The 21,146-nt window shown below is 40.6% G+C and overlaps 1 protein-coding gene across 5 annotated transcripts in view; it reads right to left on the reverse strand.

The window, feature by feature from the left end:
• LOC114314482 (histone H3-like centromeric protein CENH3) overlaps positions 1 to 21,146 on the reverse strand; it is a 45,798-nt gene that overhangs the window by 13,572 nt on the left and 11,080 nt on the right. Inside the window, exons 3-6 of one of the 5 annotated variants that reach the window (XR_014362676.1) lie at positions 9,475 to 9,511; positions 9,255 to 9,382; positions 7,748 to 7,822; positions 6,027 to 6,123 (exon numbers count right to left, since the gene is read on the reverse strand). Coding sequence is in view for 4 of the 5 variants with exons in the window: in XM_028260970.2 (XP_028116771.2) it covers positions 6,027 to 6,102; positions 7,748 to 7,822; positions 9,255 to 9,382; positions 9,475 to 9,511 (316 nt within the window). In the remaining variant the exon portion in view is untranslated. The remainder of the gene's footprint in view (positions 1 to 6,026; positions 6,124 to 7,747; positions 7,823 to 9,254; positions 9,383 to 9,474; positions 9,512 to 21,146) is intronic. The other 4 variants (XM_028260970.2, XM_028260971.2, XM_082917152.1 and 1 more) reach the window with 4 other exon arrangements.

Raw genomic sequence — 21,146 nt, forward strand, 5'->3', positions numbered from 1 at the left:
TGAAAGATTGGGCACACCTTTTGAGGGTCCGACAAGACTCTATAAACTGTCCCGACATTGATTCCGGTTAGCTCCTTCATGGGTCCGACAAGACTCTGTAAACTGTCTCGACATTGATTCCGGTTAGTTTCTACAAGGGTCCAGCAAGACTCCGTAAACTGTCTTCTACACCGGTCCGACATGACCCCATAAACTGTCTTCTACATCGGTCCGACACGAGCCAGTGTCTTCTACATCGGTCTGCCATAACCATACAGTCTTCTACAACGGTCTGACACGACCATACAGTGTCTCCTATCCTCTTTTATTTTATGTATTAGTCTATTTTCTTGTTTTTGTTACTCTCTCCAAACTCAAGTTGGTTAGTTCCTATCCCCCTTGAGTTTGCGGGGGGCTGTTAAAATGTATCAAAACCTACCACTACACCTACTCCATCCACTTCACCTACTCCACCTACTACTCCACCTACTACATACCTACCTCCTCTAATCTTCTATATATAGGACTCATTGTAAACACAATACAAATCAATCAATAATACAATTCTCTATTTCTTTATACATCAATTTTAACAAGTAGCAATCTCAATACCAAGAAAATATCGAAGAGATCCTAAATCCTTTATCTCGAACTCCTGAAACAACTGATGCTTAACCTCCTCAATAGTACTATAATCAGAGCCAATGATAATCATATCATCCACATATCAAAGAAGAAGAACAAGGCCAACAGAAGTGCGCCGAACAAAGAGAGCACAATCATGATGACTAGGGCAAAAACCAAGCTAAAGTGCAACAGAGTGAAATCGCCCATACCAAGCACGAGGAGACTACTTGAGACCATATAGAGCACGGCGAAGATGACAAACAACATCAGGAGGGTGAGAGAGACCCAGTGAAGGGTGTACATACACTTCTTTAGCAAGATGCCCATTCAGAAAAGCATTTTTGACATCTAGTTGAAACAAAGGCCAGTAATAGGCAACATCAACAGAGATAAGAGTACGAACAGTAGTCATCTTGGCAACGGGGGCAAAAGTCTCATCGTAATCAATCCCATACTCCTGAGAAAAGCCCTGGGCAACCAAATGAGCTTTGTATTGTTCCAAAGAACCATCAGAAAGGGTTTTGACCTTATAGACCCATTTACAACCTACAACATTCTTGCCAACAGGTAATGGAACTAAATCCCAAGTCTAAGTGTTAGTCGAAGCAGTTAACTCGTCATTCAGCAATCCAATTGGGATCATGAAAAGCTTCCTTGTAGGACATGGGCTCAAAATAAGTATGAAGACAAGAAAGAAAAGACTGATAGGAAAGGAAAAAACATGTATTACCAAAACCATACCAGTTGGGAGGCTGATGGTCTCGCTTTGGAAAGCGATGTGCAGGAGGAGCGGGATCCAAAGAAACAGCTGGAAGGGCAGTAGAGCTAGAGACAGGCGAGCTCGGAAGTGCTTTACGGTGCCGATAAACAAAAAGAGGAGCAGGAAGAACGGGAGCTGGAGAGAAAAAGGCTGGCGAGATATCAGAAGTGCTAGTAAGAGGCAAAGTAGAGACCTCAAGATCAAAAACAAACTCATCGGGAGAAACATCAGGAGGAAATGAGTCAATGTGAATCAATTCATCCTTGGTAATAGGGACAAGGGTGGAAGGTATAGTGTAATAGGGTAGTTTTTCTAAAAAGGTGACATGCCTAGACACATATAGCTTTTAGGTGGCAGGATCATAGCACCGATAACCTTTCTGATTAATGTCATACCCTAAAAAGACACATAGGACACAACGAGAACTAAGCTTAGAGCGTGCTCGTTTAGGAAGGAGTACAAAGCATGCAGAACCGAAAATACGAAGAAGAGAATAATTAGGAGTAACACCAAAAAGACGCTCATACGGAGATGAGCCTGAGAGAAGAGGAGAAGGTATTCGATTGAGCAGATATGCAGCAGTGAGCACAGCTTCTCCCCAGAAAACAAACGGGACAAAAGACGAGAGCAACAAAGAGTGAGCTGTATCAAGGAGATGGCGATGTTTGCACTCAGCTCGATCATTTTAGGCAAGAGTGTCAGAACATGAAGGCTGATGAATAGTGCCATGAGTAGCTAAACACTTCTCAAACTCAGATAAGTAATACACACCCCCTAAATCAGAACGGAGAACTTTATTGGTGGCGGAAAACTAAGTGTGAATCATGGAGTGAAAAGTAAAATATATTTTATAAAAATCAGATTTTCGAGTCATCAAATAAACCTAGGTAAACCGACTGTAAGCATCCACAAAAGACACATAATATTGCGAACCACCCTTGGTAACTATAGGGGAAGGACCCCAAACATCAATATGAACCAATTGAAAAGGAGAAGATAAAATAGAATCACCTTTATTAAAAGGTAGAGCAGACATTTTAGCCAGTTTACAACCACGACACTCAGAAATATCATCAATAGAAAAATTGCCTAAATGTCTAGACCGAACTAACATCCTCAAACAATCACTCAACAGATGACCTAACCCAAAATGCCAAATATAAAATAAAGAATACTTATTGTTTAAACAAAAAGAAGACAATGCAATAGAAGACACTTTTAGAGGAACATGCAAGTTGTCTCAACTCTACGCCCGATCCCAATCTGCCTCTTGTATACCCGATCCTCCACAACACAATGAGAAGAAGAGACAACAACATCAAAACCGGAATCAGATAATTGACTAATAGAAATAAGACTAAATAAGATATGAGGCACATAAAATACAGGAGAAATAGATAAATGGGAAGAAGAAATAGAACCAATAGAGTGTACAAGCATAGCAGAACCATTAGCTATAGCAATAGTGACAGAAGAAGAAGGGGAGACACAATTACTGAGAAAAGATGCAACAGGGGTCATATGATGTGAACAACCAGAATCAAAAATCCACAAAGTGAGGATATTACCTGAAGAGGATGAACCAGACAAACCTAACAGAGTTGTAATCATAGCAAAGGCCTGGGATGAAAGATTTGGATTAGCCACCATGAAAGACTTGAATTGCTCAAACATAGACTGCATATTGGAAGATGGACCATTCTCAAAAACTGGTGAAGAAAAGGCGACAAATGACCGAGATCTCGAAGATGTCAGCTTAGAGGATGGTGGACCAAATGAACGACCCTTAGGCTGCAAAAGTTTAGGACAAGCATGTTTCCAATGGCCTCTTTGACGACAGAAGTTGCACTCATCCATGGAAACCCGAGGCTTAGGCTTACCAGTAACCTGAAATAAAGGAGAAGGGGTGGGCAAGAGCAGAGGAGTGGCAAAAACTGACTAGGAAGCAAGAGCACCATGAGCCACCTTAAATCGAGTTTCTTCCACAATAAGCTCACGAATAGCACCATCCACAGAAAGCAAGGGAGACCGATGAAGAATAGCTCCCCGAAGTGGCTCAAGTTGATCTTGAAAGGCCATAAAAAATTGAATAAGATGTTGCTTCTCCCAATACTTGGTATAACTGTCAAGTAACTGTAAATATGACGGTTCCATCAAAGCAAGTTGATCCCAATAAGTAGTCATCTCATTGTAGAACTCCTGAATGGACTTATCTTTCTGACTAGCACAGCGAATAGACATCTCAAGTTCATACTGTTTTGCAAAGTTAGACTCAAGGTATATAATTTTCAAATAGTCCCAAACTTGTTTAGAAGTAGAATAGTTGAAAAAATTCATACAAATGGTAGTTTGAATTGAATTATGAAACCAAGTAAAAATTTGTGCATTTTCCTTATCCCATTTAGCAACATCAGCCTCAGTTTCTTGAGATTCCGTAGGTCTAATCGTCATACCAATCACATAGTTTCACATGCCTTTACCCATTACAAAATTTTTCATTACATGAGACCAATAAGAGTAATTGGTACCATCGAACTTAGTGGTGATAGCTTGGAATTTATCATCAGCCATAATACTATAATTAAGCAATACAATAAAACCAAAGCAGAGTGACTGATCAAAGTTGCTATTGCTATAATTACACAACCAATTAGGTCAAACTTATAATAACCTTATCACCACAAATATCAATCAAGAGAACCAAGGCAGAGAAGAGAGAGAGACTGATCCTAAAATCAAAAGTCAATTTCAGAGACAGAGAGGCTAATTGCAGACCTTACTTTGATCGTGTGAACTAGAGGAAGAGAGAGGGGTCACCAATCCGAGCCACGTAAAGGAATTACAGAGCTTCGATTGAACCAGATGAGGGGCTGCAACGGTCAATGATGACCTAGGGCTAGGAATGGCAACGGGGCGGGGCGGGGCCGGGGATCACACTCCCCGTCCCCGATCCCCGATGCTCGAATTTTCCCCGGCCCCGGCCCCGATCCCCGACGGGGAGCCTGTCACTACCCCCACCCCCGCCCCCAACGGGGATCGGGTTTCTCCGACCCCGAGCGTTCCCCGGATAAAAAAAAAATAAAATTCAAAAAATACAACTCATCATCAACAACAACAACAAGAAGTTCATCATCTAAATCAGATATGAAACAAAAAAAAAAATCAGAAAAGTTTCATAAATTTTCGGAAAATTTCATCATCAACAACAACTAAAAAAAGTTTCAGAAAATACAACTCATCATCAACAACAACAACAAGAAGTTCATCATCTAAATCAGATCTGAAACAAAAAAAAAAATTTCAGAAAAGTTTCAGAAATTTTCGGAAAGTTTCAGAAATTTTCGGAAATTTTCATCATCAACAACAACTAAAAAAAGTTTCAGAAAATACAACTCATCATCAACAACAACAACAAGAAGTTCATCATCAGAAAATACAACTCATCATCCGAGACACATCTGACTCTGTTAAACAGATCTGAAACAGATTTGAAAAAAAAAAAAAAAAAAGATCTGATCTGTGAGGGAGTGGATGAGACGCGGCGGTGGTCGGCGACGTCGAGAAGAGGGAGTAGATGAGACGCGGTGGTGGAGTGAATGAGAGACGCGATGTGGTGGTGGTGGTGGTGGTGCGAGCTGGACGGCGGCAGTGGTGGATCTGAGAGAGAGAGAAGTCAGTGAGCTAGAGAGAGTTGAGAGACGGGATAGAAGAGAGACATGAGACATGAGATCTAAGACTGAGAGACGTGGTTTATATATATATATATATATATAAGGGTAAAATTGTAATTTAACATCGGGGATAAATCGGGCCGGGGATCGGGGACGGGGCCAGACCGGGTACGGGACTGGGACACTAATCCCCGTCCCCGGCCCGAATCTGTTCAGGGATTGATTTTTAAATACCATCCCCGTCCCGTCGGGGGTATTTTTCGGGGAAAACCCGCTCAATTCGGGGTCGGGGAGTCGGGTCCCCATCGGGCCGGTTTCAAATTGCCATCTCTACCTAGGGCTCCGATGCAACCAGATGAACACGCAACCTAGGGCTCAGAACCAGCAACCAACAAGAGCAATGTGCAACGAAGAGAATAGAGACCACAGAGAACTTCAGCGAAGGCCTTGCAAAGAGAGAGAAAGGGGCTGCAATTTGTCGATGATGACCTGCGAAGGTATGCTAACATCTAAGTCGTGGCTGTGATACCATGATAACAAACTGGTCTGTCTTATTATTCTATGATCAATCAAATAAGTACAAATATATAATCTAATAGAGTCAAACCCTAATCAAACCCTAACAACCTAAAGGACTATACTATCCTTAATGAAGAATATAAACTACATAATTCACAATATCAAGTCAGTTGCTCATCAGTCCATGCAAATAGAATGCATGCACTGCAACATGGAAGCAAGGCCAGAAACAAGTTGGTCGATCAGTTATGCAGTAAACAAAATTTAAATGAACAAATAAAAATTGAGCTTGAGATCTTTTACTACAACTTGTACCACTTAGTTTCTTGAACAACAATTGGCCAGGTTTCAATAGCACTTAACTAGTGCTTTCATGCATAACTGGTAGGACAAACATGCTCAGGAAAGAGGAGACTGTAAAAACATAGATGAACATCTCACAGAATGGTTATTAATTTACTCTCACTTACTAAGTGTGACACGCTTTGCATGGATTGCACAGAGCATTGCATCTTCAAACAAATGAACCAAATAATCCTCTGCTGCCTAAAAAAATGATATCACTGACTGTAATAGGTTAATAACCAACAGAATCATAGTCCCATATCCAATCAAAACTAAGATTTTTACATAACAAATGATCTCAAGTAGTCCTGATAAAGCTTCATTGAGATGATTGATGGACAAAGGGTTAGTTGTTGAGGGTTATTAGAATCATCATTCTAGTAGGCAGATATGCGGGCACCACCCTTGGTTATATGAAAGATGTGACAGATGTGTGCCCAAAGAAAAATACCCAGATGACCAACTTGCGTATTGGCCTAGTTCCAGATAAGTAATCATAATGAATTCAATAAATCAGTTAAACCAAATGAAAACAATAAAATTGCAAATGTCAACATTGAGTCATGTATGATGTATAAAAAATGAACACCAGTTTCCACAAAAATTAACAAGATACCTTTTTTGTTATTCTGCTTAGTTATGACTTACGATACAAGAGGAAGGGAGAAAATTGACAAAAGAGAGCCAACAGCAATAATGCATAGTACAATCTCCACCTCTGAAAGGGCAAAGATGCTAATATTGCATAACTACTCATCTTTTTCTACAGTCAACATCCTACCTATCTACCTCATTATATACCAACCAAAAATTGCATATGGTCTCTCCATTTCTGCTCCTTAAGTTCTCATCTAATTATGTGACATGCCAAGACAGCCACTTAACACTGGACAGCAATGTTCCAAACATTGGTTCTCATCTAATTATGTGACAATTCTAAAATAGCAGACTACTTATCACTGCCTTACTATCATAATTACAATTACAAAATAAAGTTGACTTTCCGATCTAAATAACCCACAAATCATGTGAAATCATGATTATAGACATTGCAATTTCGAAACCTACCAAACATGGTTAAAGATTTAAGTCCTCATACATAAATAAACAATAAAAACTTCCATACACAATATTAACATTGCTATTTAGATCCCATGTCCTACCAACATTAAAAGATCACAAATACATTAGTCAGATTTAATAAGACAATTCTAAAATAGCACACCATGTGGTATAGCTACCAAAAGCATAGAGTGCAGGAAACAAAGAAGAGAAACAAAACCAGGATATAAGTATTCAAAAGACAGAGAAGCAAGAAGGGAGATTAATCTTTGGCAATTATTATGAGGTGATAATAAAGGTAATGTGAATGATTTGTAGGAAATAGAAAGTAGAATCATTTAGTTATATATATTTTGGATAAGTAGAATGTATAATCATATGAATCTGTCTATTAATGTGGCCAATAAATTTTTGTATGCAAGTAACAATGTGGTGGTAAATCCTAACGCTGCAAGACAGTAATTACTTGTTACATTAGTTAATCAGTTGCTCATAGCTTACCTAAGATCTCAATGTTGATATAAATTCATGATGATGAAGATCAACTTTCAATACTTAGTTGGACAACATATTGGAATTGTGATTCTAGGGTAAAACTTGCTTGGTGTCTATAGGCTACTAGGGAAAATAAATCAAACCTTGGACAAGTTGAACAAAAAAATGATGGCATGTGCACAACTATGTCTACAAATACAAAAATGCACATCATCACCACCTATTTAACATGCATGCATTCATACCAACACTTCCATGCACTCGTTAAATTGGAAAAGGTTGCAATTACCTCTTGAATTGCCACTAAAGCTTCAGCTGTCCACCGAATGATTTGTGGGGCAAAAAAATTGCTAATCTCTCTCACCTACCATAGATGATGAGAAACAGTAAGCCATGTCCTTCAAACCACATAATAAGATCAAATGTGTAAAAAATAAAATAAGCAATAAAAAAACAAAAAATCCAACAAAGAGCAAAATTAGCAAAGAATTGCATATAAATTCCTAATCTTCATATTAGGATGATTGGCTATAAACTTGCACACAACCTAGGAGACATTCCGCAAGATATGACGCTGTAGGAGACTATTAGTTAAGCAGTCAGTCATTAGTGTAAGAATTCTTCTAAATCCTTGTTCACAAATCCTGATTCTTTCCTCAACTTCACTTTTATTAAATTAGAATCTTGTAATAAATGATGCAAAATAATGGAGTAAAAACATTGAGAATGGTACAGAAATATGCAGCATTAGTTGAATACTAAAGTAAGGGGTTATTTGGGATGATCTAAATCAGTATACTTTTTGACTTTTTACGAAAAAGATATGCAAAAACTAGAGAGTTGATGTGACCCAAATAAATGCACTTATTTAGTTTATGCCATATAGTGCCTAAGTAAATAAAATGTTCACCAGAATCCAGTGATAAGGCTAACACACTAAACTGGTGAAATATATACCCACCAAATTCCTTGAATTAGTTGGAACAGGTACCAAATTTGCAACCTAGTTCCCAAGCCTACCACAATCTTACAAATAAACTGGTGCCTTATGTGCTCTGACATGATAGGGGACAGCTTTATGGTAAAGTAGTTAAAATAGGATCGGGAAATCTACTATTGACTGGTTTTCTTATAACTTGTAGATAGAAGTGCATATTAGTTTTTTTCTATTCAGTAAATAAAGGTATATTAATAAGAAGGCACAAGGGTATGCCCAACCCATGTAAAGAAGGATCATTCAACTCTATACAAAAACGTCTACTCCATGCAAAATCAAAAAAATTAATTTAAGAACAGATTAATCCTCCTAGAATACCAACTATACAAAAAATTAAAAATAAATAAAAATAAAAAATCTCTTAATTTTCAAAATTGTCCTGGCATGGCCAACAAACTTTCTTCTCCGGTGTTCATTCCATATAAACCACATAATTGCCAATGGGATCAAACTTCAAGCCTTTTACACAAGCTCCACCCCAAGACCACACAAACTCCAGAACTCGCCCCGACAAGACCCACATAAGTTCAAACAAAGAAAGTGGCATAAATGAGATTACTGATCATTTCAACATAAATGTGCACACACACACACACACACACATATCTATACTATTATTATTATTATTATAGGCATTATGCCAAAAGTTAGGTGTGTACTCAATTTTTTCCCTCCCAAACACACATTAATGTGTACTAATTGGGCGTTGTTTTTTTTATTATTATTATAAATATATATATATATATAGAGAGAGAGAGAGAGGGAGAGAGGGAGAGAGGTAGAGAGGTAGAGAGCTCACAGTTCTAATAAAAGGAGCAGCTGGAATGATAAGCTTACAGGTCTTCTGGTAAAACCGAATCTCACGAAGAGCCACTGTACCCGGCTTATAGCGGCGGCGTTTTGCCTGCCTTGGCTCCTCTCTTGAACCTGAATATTAGATTCCCAAATAAAAAATGCCACAATTTCAACTGAAAAAATTGCAAATAGATGGACTGAAAAATGCAAATAGATGAACTCACTCGAAGGAGCATTCCTCATTCTTCTTGCACGCGTCTGCTAAAGACAAAATATCAAAAGTCACGGTCAAATCAACAATTTTGGAGGTACATTTGGAGAATGCTCGAATACCCAGCTATACATACACATTAAGCTGTATATACAAACAAAAAGTTATACAAATATATATATATAGAGAGAGAGAGAACCATCGTAACAAATTAACAATTTTAGCAAGACATTTGGAAAATGCTCACATACCCAAATATACATACACATTAAGCTGTATATACAAACGAAAAGTTATACATGTTAGATATTTAGTTGTTGTTTTTGTTTTGCTTTGTTAAATAATCCCTATTTGTTAGGGACTTAGGGGTTGTTTGGGATGAACTATATAAGTGCACTTTTTGACTTTTTGGGTAAAAAAGTGGAGGAAAAAAATATGATTGTTTGTGATAACTTTTTAACTTTTTACAAAAAAATGTGTCCTAAAACATTGGATAAATAACAAAATTACATTTGTGCCCATATGCATACTGACATGGAATCTTCCGCATGTGAATACGGGTCTGGCGGACCTCTGTGGCCTTCGTAATTGTTGGAAAATAATTTTTTTTTTTTCCCAGGTCTGGTACAATGTTTTCAAATTGTTAATTTATTTTTTTTTGGTTTTTTTGTTGTTTGTACTTGTATGAAAGTGGTGCCAGTCATATAAAAAATTAATTTTAGTACCTGTACGAGTCTGGCGAATCTCTGTGGTTTTTTGTTTTTTTGTGAATAGTTATAACGTTTTGGCTTTTTGTCTTTTGTAGGATATCCCAAACAAGCATTTAGTTAGCATTTGATCTATTCCTTTGGAGAATCCCATAAGTCTTAGGCTGTTAGAAGTGGGATATTGTTTTTCTTGATTTTCCGTTCAGTTTGTTTCTGTAAGCCTATTTAAACTAGGTCTCTAATTTTATTCAATAAGAAGTCAACTTTTCACAAGTATTTTGCACTACAATATTCAAAGCTTTGATATTTAACATTTGGTATCAGAGCTCCATCAAGGGGCTTGATTATCAAAAAAGCAACAGTCTTCCCACTTGCAGCAGCAAGATCACATGGCATCAGAAAATAGTAGTTTTGTGCAACCAGCAATCCCTCGCTTTGATTGTCACTATGACCTTTGGGGCATGCTGATGGAAAACTTTTTGCTATCTAAAGAGTACTGGGGTCTTGTAGCGAATGGTATTACTGAACCAGCAGACGATGTAGTTCTGACTGATGCACAAACGAAGGTTCTCAAAGAACAAAAGCTAAAGGATTTGAAGGCAAAGAATTACTTGTTCCAGGCAATAGATCGTGCCATTCTGGAAACCATCCTCAAGGACACTGCTAAAGAAATCTGGACTCCCTGAAAAAGAAGTATCAAGGCACGGCAAGGGTCAAATGTGCACAACTTCAAGCTCTTCGCCAAGAGTTTGAGACCCTTCACATGAAGGGAGAGGAGTCAGTAAATGATTATTTTGCAAGAACACTGGCAATTGCAAACAATATGCGTATTCATGGCAAGAAAATGGGAGATGTTGCAGTCATTGAGAAAATCCTTCGCTGAATGACTCCCAAATTTGATTATGTTGTATGTTCCATTGAAGAATCGAATGACATTGATAGTATTTCGATTAATGAGTTGCAAAGCTCATTGCTGGTACATGAACAGAGGATGACTAGGCATGTTGTGGAGGAGCAAGACTTGCAAGTTTCAATTCATCGAGAAACATCCCTGGGGAGAGGCAGAGGACATAGCAAATTTCAAGGAAGAGGAAGAGGTAGGGGACGCCAACTTTCCTACAATCAAGGAGCACCATTTGACAAGGCAAGTATGGAATGCTATCATTGTCATAAGCTTGGCCATTTCCAATATGAATGCCCAGACAAGGAGAAGGATACAAAGATGAATTTTGCTGAAACTGAAGAAGAGCTACTTTTGATGGCGTACATCGACAAGAGGGAGACTAAATCAGATGATGCATGGTACTTAGACTTTGGCTGCAGCAATCACATGAGTGGTAACAAACTCCTTTTCTGTGATTTAGATGAGACTTTTAGAGAGAAAGTGAAACTTGGAAACAATACTAATATATGTGTCATGGGGAAGGGTAACATCAAAGTTCTAATGAATAACAATATGTACACTATTATTAGCGTGTTTTATGTTCCAACACTCAAAAGTAATTTGATTAGTCTTGGTCAGTAACAAGAGAAAGGTTTTGCCATCATCATTCAAAAGAGTTGTTGTCAAATTCATCATCCACAGAAGGGCTTTATTGCAAAGGTCAAAATGACAGGAAATCAGGTGTTTCCTTTGCAAACTCAAACTAAACATGCTGATCAGATATGTCACAAATCTACAGTACAAGATCTTGCATGGCTGTGGCACTATCGATATGGGCACTTGAACTTTAATGGGCTAAAAACCTTGCAACAAAAGAAAATGGTGAAAGGACTTCCACATATTCAATCTCCTTCAAAGGTTTGTGAGGATTGTATCATTGGCGAGCAGCATTATGACCCATTTCCTAGAAAGGGCGCATGGAGAGCCATCCAACCACTGCAGCTAGTCCATTCAGACATTTGCAGGCCAATTAATCCAACATCGAACAGCAATAAAAGTTACTTCATTACCTTTACTGATGACTACAGTCGAAAAACATGGGTTTATTTTTTGATAGAAAAGTCTGAGGCTATTGCTGTATTTAAAAGATTTAAAGCTCAAGTTGAAAAAGAAACTAGCAAGTCCATAAAGGTTTTCCGTACTGATCGTGGCGGTGAATTTACCTCACATGAATTCACTAACTTGTGTGCAAGAAATGGCATTCGTAGACAGCTTACTGTCGGATACACACCACAACAAAACGGTGTGTCAAAAAGGAAAAATCGCATGATCCTAAATATGGTGCGAAGCATGATTGCAAGGAAGAACATTCCTAAGAGTTTTTGGCCTGAAGCTGTAAACTGGAGCGTTCATGTGTTGAATAGAAGCCCTACACTTTCTATAAAGACCATGACACAAGAGGAAGCATGGACCGGACACAAACAAGCAATTGATCATTTCAAGATATTTGGATGCTTAGCCTATGCACATGTACCTGATGAGAAGAGAAGCAAACTTGATCAAAGGGGTGAAATGTGTGTTGCTCAGTGTCAGTAAAGAATCCAAAGCATATAGACTGTTTAAACCACTCACTCGGAAAATAATCATTAGCCTTGACGTGGTGTTTGATGAAGACAGCAGCTGGGATTGGAGTATCACAAGAAATAAATCTGTTTCGGTTGATTTAAATGCAAAAGATGAAAACAACACTGAAGAGGAAGTGCAATCCGCTGGAGACAGTTTATCAGATGTTCCATTAAATCAGCTAGTTGAAATTGAACCTTCAAGTGAAGATGTTCAACATCCAAGAAAAAGACCCTATTGGATGACAGACTATGTAAGTGTGAATGAATTATCTGATAATGAAACTTTTGCTCATCTTGCTCTATTTGCAGATAGTGATCCTATAGTATTTAATGATGCTGTCAAGAACTTAAAATCGAGGAAAGCAATGGATGTAGAGATAGAAGCAATTGAAAAGAATGATACCTGGAAATTAATTGATCTTCTGGAAGGAGAAAACCATTGGTGTTAAACGGATCTACAAAACAAAGCTAAATGAGAAAGGAGAGGTTGATAAATTTAAGGCTCAGCTGGTGGCTAAGGGATATACACAAGAATATGGCGTTGATTATGTTGAAGTTTTTGCACCTATTGCAAGGCATGACACCATTCGTTTGGTGGCAGCACAAAATTCTTGGTCCATTTATCAGCTTGATGTAAAATCCGCTTTTCTTAATGGTGAGTTGAATGAGCAAATCTTCATTGATCAACCTCCAAGTTATGTACAGAAAGGGAATGAGCAAAAAGTTTATAGACTGAAAAAGGCTCTATATGGACTGAAACAAGCACCTCGGGCTTGGTACAGTCATATAGATTCTTACTTCCCAAGTGCTGGCTTCCAAAAATGTCCCCATGAGCATACTTTGTACGTCAAATCTGGAAAGGGAGGTAATCGTCTTATTGTTTGTCTGTATGTAGATGACTTGATATTCACTGGAAATGATGAAACAATGTTTATTGAGTTTAAAAAGTCTATGATGGATGAGTTTGATATGACTAATCTAGGAAAGATGCGTTACTTTCTTGGTATTAAGGTGGTACAATCACCAGCTGGAATTTGTGAGCTTTTATAATCCTGTTGATCAAGTCTGCGCTCCTCTGTACGTCGTCGCTTTATCACCTGAAAACACAAACGTGAGCTAGCCGGCGGGAGTGTGCCGGAAACCTCTCCGATGCCTAAGTCAGTAAGCTTGACAAATAGACAAAAGCTCTGTGTATTCAGAAAGCAAAGTTGTGTGTTACCTCTTCAAAGGTGATGTTTGTGAGCTTTTATAGGTTTTGTGTGGCACAATCCTAGTAGGACTTCTACTCCTCCATGCAGAGTCCTCCTAGGATTTAACCTCCTGAAAGATAATACTTATCCTTCAACACCCCCCTCACTGCTTAAACCAAGTGAGATAGTTTTTACCATGGCCGAACTCCAACATGACCGAAGTAATACTGGCTATGCTGAGCCAGTATTGTAGGCCGAACTATCCTTAGTTCGGTTCTTCCTTTTGCTACAACTTATCTCAGTTCTCTCATGTACAAACCATGGCGCGTTTAGACCGAGCTACCGAGTAGCAAGTTTCTGACCGTTCTAACCACAATACGCCATGACCGGGCTAACTCTGAGACCGGCCTAACTCCAAGTTGCTTCCGGTCCGGAGTAACATCACATTTATCCCGGGCCGGAGTAATTTTATACCTCTCTTGGGCCGGAGTAACTTTACGGCCTCTTTACTCAGCCCTTCGTATTGTGGGCCATAATAACCATCTCCCAGCTCGGCCCAATTTTTACAAAAACTACCCTCTCAATTGCCCCTTAATTCCATCTGCACAGCATGATAGGGATTACCTGTCTATCAGCCAAGCTGATGTTTTTAAGCCTTTCCAACCGAGCTAAAAACCCTTTAGCCTTTCCAGCCGAGCTAAAACTCTTAAGCCTTCCAGCTGAGCTAATTTCACACAAACGTCTCTTCAATCACAGCAACTGAATCGTTCCTCCTTCTCAGGACACGTGGCACGCACTGATTGACTGAGGACGGCTGTCACGCCGTCTTCGTACTACGTGAAATTTGAACAGTCCCGCCCTTTTCCCTTTACCTAAAACGAGCCTCTTCATTTTGCCATATTTTGTAACTTTTCCTTATCTGAGCCTCCATTGCTTCTTCATTTTGACACTCTTTGCAATTTTTCCCTCTCTGTGCCTCTACTGCTTCTTCAATCTTCTGAGCTCGTGTTCTTCATAACTTTTAGTCTCCCTCCAACTCTTGCCTCTTCATCAGGTAAGCACTGTACTTTTACTTTGTTTTCGTATTTTGCTTTCTGTGTTTTGTTTTCTGTGTTTTTTGCAAACACGTTTTTCCATTTTGCTTTGCTCTGTACTTTCTATGGAAAAACTTAGCAGTAGAACACATGAGTATATGATATATCTTGTACCAAACTGGTTTTTGATCCAAAATTATAATGCAACCGAACTAGGATACTGTTTAAGGGTAAAAGTCTAGTCAGCTTATAACCGGACTAACACTTCATGTTAACACCAGTAGCTTTGAATAAGTCAAAACCACTTCTTGATAGACCTTAGCCGAGGTAAACAATCGAACTAAGTTTGCACTTAGCATACTGAGATATCCAGACGCTTGCCAAGCCCGAACTAATAAAAGCCCTGCTCAAACCGAGCTACCAATCACCTTGCAGAAACCGAGATAGAACCTGTAGCATCCATATAGCCGAAGTAGGGCTCCTATTTTTTTACTTTTATCTTGTAGCACGGTCCAATGACCTGTACTTAACCCCTTTGTTTTCTATTTTGCAGACTTAGGTTGCCCAGGCACTCCTCTGCGCACTCAACCGTGCTACTGAGCACAATTTTTGGACCGAACTAATTTATTCATAATTTATACAATAAATGGGGAAGTATAGGTATCTAGTAAATACTCCGGGCGGCCTAGCCGAATTCAGAAAAGACTACAATATACCCGATGACGTCTACCTGATTTTAGCCGAAAAAGATGTCATACCTTGGGGCAATGAAGGCTTTGTCCCCTTTACCCTTTTGTCCATAATAGAAACCGGACTACGATTTCCAGTCCAACCCTTAATTTGTGAGTTTCTTAGGCAAACCAGACTATGCCCAACCCAACTATCCACCAATTCCTACCGTATAATAATGGGTATAGCCGAACTGAACCGCCAAGCCGGTCTCAACCTCGGTCTAGCCGAAATCTTTCACCAATACTCCATTGGTTCGAAGGAAGACGGCTGGGTGTATTATCTTAGAATACGCCGCCGTCGTAAGAAAATAATAAAGAACACACCGGATAAAGACTTAAACGACGACGATTTTTTCTGGGTGTCTGGGAACTTTGAGGATCACCAAGCCCAGATTCCTGGCCGAAGCATCAATTGGAAAAAAGGAGAACCTGGTATATTTACTTCGGTTTTCTTGCGTGCTATTTTATATTTCGGTTTTTTAATCTTTCAGCTGAACTAACAGTTGTCTTCTTTCGCAAATTCTGCCCACCTCCATTCTTTATACAGCTACCCAAATCTAGCGACTTTGCGCGCTGCACTACGGTATCCAGAACGTAGTTGGGCTAAGCTACTAAAGTTCGAGCCGACCTACAGATATAGCGGCCGCCGAAAAGCGAGAGTAACCGACTTTCTGCTAGAGGAGGCCCCAGAACCGGACCTAACCTTGCCAAAAATCAGACTAATCCCACTAACTGCTGAAGAAGAAATGGCCAAAAGAAATAGAGTCAGGGCCCTCTTGACCGAGACCAACAGACCCGAAGTACCGCCACCAAGCCAAACGACTGAGACCGTGGTAGCCCTTCCATCCCAGCAGCCATCCTCATCTCGGGCGAACAAGCGTGCCCGGACTAGCCAAACCGAGCAGCGACTTGTTGACGAGGATGAGACCATTCTTCCGCCCAACCCTCAACCAAGCCTTCAACCGGAGTATTCTGACCGAGCTGACTCCTCCAAATGGGCTCCAAGTCTTACCTTTCAAAACCGAGATATTCAGGAAACTAACTTGATTGTTGCTGAGAAGGATCACTTGATGGCTTTCAATCTAGCCAAGAGTGTTTGCCTTCCAAAAGACATGGAACACCACAACAAACAACTAAACACCGAACTGAAGGCCATCCGGTCATCAACAAAATCAATGATCCTGGTAAGTGGCTCTCCCTTTTCTTTGTCTAACTTTTCCCAACTGTCAGTCCAGCTAAAGAGAGTCACTACCCTTCTGCAGGCCATTCAGAAGAACAATATTGCACATAAGAAAGTGCTGGAGCGCCGCAAGACAACCAGGCATGCCATGGCAGATGCCGAGGCAAAGACAGCCGAGCTTGAGCAAGCCAAGAAGCAGATAGCCGAGTTACAGTTCGAGAACGGTCGCTTGACAGGACTTGTTAGCTCGGCTGAAGCCGAAAAACAAAAAATTGCAGCAACGGTGAAAGACAAATACTTGCGCGAGTTGGCCAAACTTGAAGGCAAAAAAGACGCCGAAATAGCCGATCTGAAGAAGAAGGTCGGTGATGCCAACGCCCAAGGTTTCAAAGAGGCGGAGGGCCTCTATATTCCACAGTGTAAGGGGGCGAAGGACTTATTCTTTAGGTGTGGCTGGAGGAGTGCTGTGGAACAGCTCGGTTGTGGGCCTGAAACCGAGGTCTACAATGCTCCGCAATACTTTATTCCGGCCTCACTAGCGGAATATGCTGCTTCTGTCCAAGAACAATTTTTGCAGGATTCAGATGATGAAGATGAAGAAAACGAACAAACTGTTACTCCGGTAGTCAACGAGCAAGTCAACGATCAATCAAGTCGGTTGGAGGCAACGGTTGAAGACCTGACTGTTGAGCCATCGACTGATATCGTTCTGCCAGTTGCTACTGAGACTAATCTTCCATCTGCAACCGGTGTTCAAGTTGATATTGACGCCGAAATTGAAGACCTTTTCACTTGATTCTGTACTTTTCTTTTCTTTGTTACTTTTTGCTCTTGTAACCGGGCTATGGCCCCCCCTTTGTAATTACTTTTCGATGAATGAAAAATTCCTTTTTGTTTTGAACTCTTGTTTCGGTTTATCTGTATGTTTGTAATAACTTTTTTATGATCTTTTCACTTCCAACTGTTATCTCGGTTTGAATTTTTGTTTGAGCTTGCCTTCTTAATAGTATTGTGGCCGAGATACTTTAATCTAGTCTCAGCTGTGTAGTCTAACTGAGCATTCCAGCCAACCACTCTTTAGCCGATGTATTTATTTCGGCTAAAGAGTACCAAGAGTTTGGTTTAATCCAGCCAACCACTCTTCAGCTTTACCCTTACTTCGGTTGAAGAGTAACAAGAGTTGGTTTAATCCAGCCAACCACTCTTCAGCCATACCCATACTTTGGCTGAAGAGTAGCAAGAGTTGGTTTAATCCAGCCAACCACTTTTCAGGCATACCCTTACTTCGGCTGAAGAGTAACAAGAGTTGGTTTAATCCAGCCAACCACTCTTCAGCCATACCCTTACTTTTGGCTGAAGAGTAACAAGAGTTGGTTTAATCCAGCCAACCTCTAAGTTAGTTTTTCCAGCTAACTTAGAATGAAGTGTTTGGTTATTCCGACCAAACGTCCTGCAGCCTGGATCCTTATCTTGGGCTTAGGAGGGGTGTTGGTTTGATCCAGCCAACGTCTAAGTTAGTTTTTCCAGCCAACTTAGAATAGAATGTTTGGTTATTCCGACCAAGCGTCCTGCAGCCTGGATCCTTATCCTGGGCTTAGGAAGGGTGTTGGTTTAATCCAGCCAACCTCTAAGTTAGTTTTTTTAGCCAACTTAGAATAAAATGGTTGGTTATTCCGACCAAACGTCCTGCAGCCTAGATCCTTATCCTAGGCTTAGGAAGAGTGTGGGTTTTTCCAGCCAACCTATAGATTGGTTTTTCCAGCCAACCTAAAGTAAAATGTTTGCAATGTTCCTGACTTCTCTAAAACTGATAAAAAAACAACTATGCTGAAAAGAATCGACTTGTTTTATTGAGAAAGGAAAAAATTACACATGTTTGAAAGAGGAAAGCTAAAAATAAAATAACTTGAGATTGGCGGTGTTCCATGGCCTAGGGATTGCTTTGCTGTCCTTGTCTTCTAGGTGGTATGCTCTTTTGCCTGCTAACCCAACCACTTTGTAAAGACCTTCCCAATTTGGCCCTAGCTTGCCATCTCCTGGTATCAAGGTGTTTCCCATCACTTTGCGCAGTACCCAATCTCCGATCTTGAATTGTCTTAGATGCACCGTTTTGTTGTATTTCCTGGATAACTCTTGTTGATATGAGGCAATGTGAACCAGTGCTCTTTCTCTTCTTTCTTCCGCAAGGTCGAGCTCCAATGTTATGGCTTCTCCATTCAAGTCGGGATCAAAATTTTCGCTTCGAATTGTGGGGAGGCCAACTTCCAGTGGGATTACTGCTTCCATTCCGTAGGCTAAGGAGAATGGTGTTTCTCCTGTTGATCGTCGAGGTGTGGTGCGGTAAGCCCATAAAACATGAAGAAGTTCTTCCGCCCACTTGCCTTTTGCCTTCTCTAACCTCTTCTTCAATCCATCCAAGACAACTTTATTTGATGCTTCTGCTTGGCCATTTGCTTGAGGATACGCTGGTATAGAATTATAGAACTCTATCTTGTACTCTTCACAAAAGCCTCTGAAGATTCTGCCGTCGAACTGAGTGCCGTTGTCTGAGATTAGGGCTTTTGGTATTCCAAACCGAGTGATGATATTTTGCCAGACAAACTTCTTCACATCTCTTTCCTTGATTGATGACAATGCTTCTGCTTCCACCCACTTTGTGAAGTAGTCTGTTGCTGCGAGAAAGAACTTCCTGTTGTCGGGTGCTGTTGGAAGTGGTCCTACTATGTCCAAGCCCCACATTGCGAAAGGCCATGGGCTAGTTAATGGTAGGAGTTCTCTAGCTGGTTGATGTATTTGGTGTGCGAATTTTTGGCATTTCTCGCACTTCTTCACATATTTCTCTGAGTCTGCCTGCATGTATGGCTACCAGTATCCTTGTGAAATGGCCTTGTAAGCTAGCGATCTTCCTCCTTGATGGCTTCCGCACACCCCTTCGTGTATCTCGTACAAGAATGCTTCTACTTTGCTGGGGTGGACACACTTTAGATAGGGTCCTGAGAATGACTTTTTGTATAATGCCAAAGATGAGGAGAGCCAAAATCGCTGTGACTTTGCTCTAATTTTGTTGGCTTCTTTCTTTTCTTCCGGTAGGACGTCGTCTTTCAAGAATAGTATGATGGGATCCATCCATGAGGGGCCTAGTTCTGCGCAACATACTTCTTCTGCTTCGGGGTCCTCAATGCTTGGTCTAGGTAGATAGTCGATCAGTAGTGGATGAGGGATGGAGGTGTCTGCCATCGAGGCGAAGCCTGCTAGTTCGTCTGCTCTGCTGTTCTCCTCCCTGCCTATCTGTTCTATCCTCACTACTTCAAATTTCTTGATTTCTGTTCTGACCAATTCTTGGTACTTGGCCATCCTATCATCCTTTGCTTCATAGTCGCCAGAAATTTAGTTTACCACCAGCTGTGAGTCGCTGTAGACCATTAACTCGGTGGCCTTCATGTGGTATGCTGATTTGAGTCCTGCTAAAAGTGCTTCATATTCCGCTTCGTTGTTTGATGCTGGGAAGCCAAGGTTGATTGCTTGCTCCACAACCAGGCCGTCCGGTGAGATGAGGACTATGCCAAGTCCTGCACCATGCCGGTTGGATGCTCCATCCACAAAGAGCTTCCACATCTCACCAACGAACAACTTCCAGCAAGTGGAGGGGTCGGATGATGTTGTGGGGTCAAGAATGTTGCTGGTGTTTTCTTCAAGGTTCATGTTTGCTGTCTGCCCCTCGCTATCTGATTGAACCAAGTCTTTATTTGTTGGTGAGTCTTGGTTTGTTTCTTCCTTGCTGTCTTTAGTCTGGTCTGCCTTGGAGTCTAACTGAGTACCTTCTGCTAGGGGTTGCGCTATTCCGGCGTCAACTTCCATCCCTAGTTCGATTGTGTCAGTTAGGTCGACTAGGCAGATATGATGACTTCCAGGAGTAAACTCTGCGCCGAAGTCTGCCAAAGATTGGGCCTTTACTGCGGTTCTAGGTTGGAACTTGACATCGAATTGTCCCAGCTCTACTGCCCACTTCAAAATTCGCCCAGAAAAGTTCGCCCTCTCAAACAAAGCTTTTAGTGGGAAAGCTGTGAGGACGACTATGGTGTGGGCGTGAAAGTAGTGTGCCAATTTCCTGGAGGCCATCATCAAGGCTAATGCCAGTTTTTCCAGTGGCAAATACCTTATTTCGGCTCCCAGCAATGTCTTGCTGACATAATAGATGGGCAGATGTTGAATTCCTTCCGCACGGACCAACACTGCGCTAATTGCGTGCTGAGAAACTGCAAGGTATAGGAAGAGTTTTTCTCCTGGTATTGGGGTGACTAGCAATGGTGGAGAGGACATGTATTCTTTCAGGCC

Source organism: Camellia sinensis, chromosome 2, assembly GCF_055761805.1.
Source record: "Camellia sinensis isolate YWXY chromosome 2, ASM5576180v1, whole genome shotgun sequence".
Lineage (NCBI taxonomy): Eukaryota > Viridiplantae > Streptophyta > Magnoliopsida > Ericales > Theaceae > Camellia > Camellia sinensis.